The 4,427-nt window shown below is 59.2% G+C and overlaps 1 protein-coding gene across 1 annotated transcript; it reads left to right on the forward strand.

Moving 5' to 3' along the window:
* The first annotated feature begins 627 nt into the window (after positions 1–627).
* OLIG3 (oligodendrocyte transcription factor 3) lies at positions 628–1,449 on the forward strand. Its single transcript, XM_050894949.1, has one exon. It carries the CDS (start codon positions 628–630, stop codon positions 1,447–1,449), a length of 822 nt encoding a protein of 273 aa, XP_050750906.1.
* The last annotated feature ends 2,978 nt before the right edge of the window (positions 1,450–4,427 follow it).

A 4,427-nucleotide genomic window follows, 5' to 3' on the forward strand; every position in this document is an offset into this window, starting at 1 on the left:
CGGGCTTTCCTCGCCGGCCCCGAGCAGGCGCGCAGCCCCCCGCAGCCCCTTGCCTCCCTACTGTAGACGGGATGCGGTTTTATATTGGAAATGAGGGGCAGGGGGAGGAGATGGCGCGCACACGGAGCGATGAGTGTGCGGTGTCAATCAGAGGGGTTTTGTGTCTCCTTGACTCCTGATGGTCCGTGGCTGAGGTGTCCCGGGTGGCACCACAATGAATATGAATAGGGGTCCTTGCTAAATGGGACAGTCAAAGCGCACCGCCCTGAATAATGGCACGTCATCCTAACTAGACCATTATACATAGGAGGGCTCCTTTTGTCTCTGCTCTCTGCTGCAGCTCTATAAAAGCCCCTCTTTTTCAGGCTGAGGTTAGTCCAAGCATACACTAACTAGCCATCCTGTAAACAGGCTGAGTAACCGGGGGAGAGAGAGAGGAGAGATTGGCGAGAGAGGAGGCTGAGGGGGTATTTTCCTCTTCCTCCAGCATTTCCAGCCCTTCGCTGGCACAGCCTGCCGTCCGTTTATTTCTTTTTCGTTCCGTTTTCGTTGCTTTTTGAAGGAGAGTTGTCTTGTTCCGCCACCTCCAGAGCAGGGAAGAGTTTCTTGCTCAGAAGCCCGAATACAATGAATTCTGACTCCAGCTCTGTCTCCAGCAGAGCTTCCTCGCCAGACATGGATGAGATGTACCTGAGAGACCACCACCACCACCACCACCATCACCACCACCAAGACAGCCGGCTCAACTCCGTCTCCTCCACCCAGAACGACCTGGTGCAGAAGATGTCCGGGGAAGGCCTCTCCAGGAACGGCTCCAAGGCCGGAGGGGAAGGCAGCAAGTACAAAATCAAGAAGCAGCTCTCGGAGCAGGACCTGCAGCAGCTGCGGCTGAAGATCAACGGCCGGGAGCGTAAGAGGATGCACGACCTCAACCTCGCCATGGACGGGCTGCGGGAGGTGATGCCCTACGCCCACGGACCTTCCGTGAGAAAACTCTCCAAAATCGCCACCCTCCTGCTAGCCAGAAACTATATCCTGATGCTCACCAGCTCCCTGGAGGAGATGAAGAGGCTGGTGGGGGAAATCTACGGGGGGCACCACTCGGCCTTTCACTGCGGCACGGTGGGACACTCCGCCGGGCACCCGCCCCACACCGCCGGCACCGTGCACCAGGTGCACCCCATCCTCGGCAGTGCCTTGTCCTCCGCCAACACCTCCTCCTCCCTCTCCGCCTCCCTGCCGGCCATCGGCACCATCCGGCCCCCCCACTCCCTGCTCAAGACCCCCTCGACCCCCCCCGCCCTGCAGCTCGGCAGCGGCTTCCAGCACTGGGCGGGCTTGCCGTGCCCCTGCACCATCTGCCAGATGCCCCCCCCGCCCCACCTCTCGGCCCTCACCGCCTCCAACATGGCCAGGATCTCGGGGGAGACCAAGGACCTCCTGAAGTGACTCGGCGGGGCCCCCCCGGCCCCCGGGGCTGTGCCGGAGCCGGAGGTCCCACGGGTGGGGAGGGGGCTGCGGCCGGACCCCCCCCGCGCCGCCGACGGACCTGCCCCCGCTGCCCCCCGCCCCGCCAAGCCCCCCCTGTAACACGGGATTAGTGTAGTAAGGACCTTGCAAAGGTAACGTTTTAGCCGGCTCCTCGGGCGATGTTTTCTTATTATACTAAACTGAAAAAAAAAAAGTCCCTGTTGTAAAAATAATAATAATAATAATTAATAATAATAATAATGCCGCTGATGGTGATCAAATGTAAATAATTCCTTAAAATGGATGCAAAAGGGGAAAAAAAAAAAGACATGGTTGTCATTGTAGTGTTCGCAGCTACTAAGAGGCGATGACATCGGTTTGGGGCTTCTCCTTCTTTTTGTGGGCTTTTCCTTTCCTTCGCACGGCGACACCTCCGAAACCTCCTGCTCCAAACCCGGCTGCGGCAGCGCAGCGGCGGCCCCAGGTAGCCCAGAGAGTGCATGCATGCTTCCCACCGCAACTTGCCACCCGTGGGTACCGGCCACGGGCGGCTTCCCTGGCAACAGGGACTTCCGAGTGAATTCACTAAAGTTTTGTGGGTGGTTTGTTTTTGTTGTTTTGGTTTGGTTTGGTTTTTTTTTCCCAGATTTGGTTGCGCTGATGTTTTGTTTGCGGTTCTTTTTCTTCTTCCCTCTGTGTCCGCTTAAAAAAAAAAAAAAAAAAAAGAGAGAGAGGGAAATAGTGCAAAACACAGCACAGCCCTCCTGCGGGTCTGTTTTGCCACATCTCCCATCTCCTGCTCTCGATGAAGTGTGCTAGTTCAGCTGGCTGGGGTCCTCGTCGCTTATTTCTCTTGTTGGCTTTGGGTTTGTTCTGGTTTGCTGCTTTTTTTGCTTTGCTTTGGTTTGGTTTTGCATGCGGGGTCAGCTCTTGCCAGATCAGTGACCTGTATAACTAAATCGGAAGCTTTGTTGCTGTTTATTTCCTTTTCGGTACGTTTTCCTGGGCGTTTGCTTGAAATACTGTTATTATTCGTTTCGTTTGTTTGTTTTTGGTTAGGGCCTCAAAGACAACACCGTGTCTTTATTTTTTATATATTCTTGATAACTATCGATATATTTATTATTGACCAGTGTTTCTGGATGAGATTTCCAAATAAAACAAAAAAAAATGAATTACAAGCTGCCTGTTTCGCCTTTGTCTGGGACTGGAAGCTGAGAAAAGGCGCCGTATTTGATCGCTCTGAGTTTTGCCACGACTTTTCTGACCCAGCCGGAGGAAGCTGGCAAATCTCCTTGGGTGGCTCAGGAGCCGCCCTGCCTCGGAAGCAGCAACGAACCCGACAGCGATTGCCCAAACGTCCCCCGGTGTGTGCGGGCTGCCGGGCTCCCCCGTTTCACGCCGGCCTGGAAGGCGGCAGGACTCCATCAGCCGAGGGATGGTCCGACAGCCAGTGCCAGGCGGCGGGAGGACGGGCCGCGGGCACAGCTGCGGAGGGGGGGCAGGTGCGTTTATAGGTAAAAAAGGGGCAATAACTTTTCTTTTTTTCCCGCCGGAGATCCAGCTGTCAGCCCTTTTCCGGGAGGGAAACGGCAAGCTGCGCAGGGCTGGGAAAGGCAGCTCTGCCGCGCCGGGAGGCGGTGCTCCGCGGGGAGCAGAGCGGTGTGGGTGCGGGCAGAGGAGCGGGACCCTCGGGGGAGGGCAGCTGGCGGCTGCCAGCGACCCCCGGCTCCGCACATGGGAACGGGTCCTGCACCCCCCGGCCAGGCACCCCCAGCCCTTCGCCTTACGCGGAGCGGGTGTCCGGGAGGGACCTGAAGAAACACGGAGAAGGCGATTCCCCCTGAGTCGCAAGCCGAGTAGTGACAGGGGAAGGGGGGGCACTCAAACCGAGGTGCGAAACAACTTTCGGAAGGCACCTCTGGCTGATCGTGCTGGTGCACGGGCTGTGCAATACTGCAGCAACCAAATCATCGTTAAGGCATAAGCACGCATACACAAACATTTGAAAATCATAAGGAGAATGTATATTTGCCCCGAAAACATACTGAACTAACGAATCATGTTGTAAAAAAGCCATTCCCCTGCTGAAGTAAATCCTTCCAGTACTCCAGCAAGATGACCAAGAGATGCTGCAGATTCCTTCCTTACCTTCCTTTCCTTCCTTTCCTTCCTTCCCCCCTTCCCCTCCTTCCTTCATTTCCTTCCTTCCCCCCCTTCCTTCCTTCACTTCCTTTCCCTCCTTTCCTTCCTTTCCTTCCTTTCCCTCCTTTTAGTTTTCAGCTGCGCACATTTCCTCTGCCTTCCAGGAGGGCTTTCGCCTCTGCTCAAGTCAGGCGGTGCCCGGCCCCACGCCCCCACGGACCCACGGCCCCCTTCCCCCCGGCGCTGGCTGCGGGCCGGCGCCGCTGGCCGCAGGCAGCAGGGAGGGGGTCCCGCCGCAGGAGGGGGCGCAAGACGGGGTGGAGAGTGGCGGCACGGTAGTGCGGGGTGCAGCCCGGGCCCCTGGAGGAACTGTGCCTGGGGAGAAGGCCCGGGGGCGCGGCGGGGGTGACCCCCACGGGGCAGCCGGAGCTGGGGTCCGGGCTCTCTGCAAGGCGCTGGCACCTGCCCCGCCGTCCCGGGGAGAGGGGCTGGGGTGGAGCCCCTGCCCGGCCCCGGCAGCCAGAGGCGCTTGCACCCCCACCCCGCTTGCAGCGGCAGCTTGCGGCTCTGGTGGCGGAGGGAAAGGGAGCAGAGGGCAGGGACAAGAGGGGGAAACGCGGCGTGTCGGGGCAAGGGGCGAGGGGCCGCTCTGGATGTGGGGAGCGGGCTGCGGGGTGCAGGTCCGGCCGCGGGGCTGCCGGCCCCTCCGCAGCCGACCCGACCGTCCCCGGCGCACCTCCCCCCCCCCGCCCCCTGCGGGGCTGACACGGTTGGGGCGCAAAGCCGCGGCTCCTCCCGGCCCCGCATCCTCC

The sequence above is a fragment of the Gymnogyps californianus genome, chromosome 3 (genome assembly GCF_018139145.2).
Source record: "Gymnogyps californianus isolate 813 chromosome 3, ASM1813914v2, whole genome shotgun sequence".
In the NCBI taxonomy this organism is placed as follows: domain Eukaryota; kingdom Metazoa; phylum Chordata; class Aves; order Accipitriformes; family Cathartidae; genus Gymnogyps; species Gymnogyps californianus.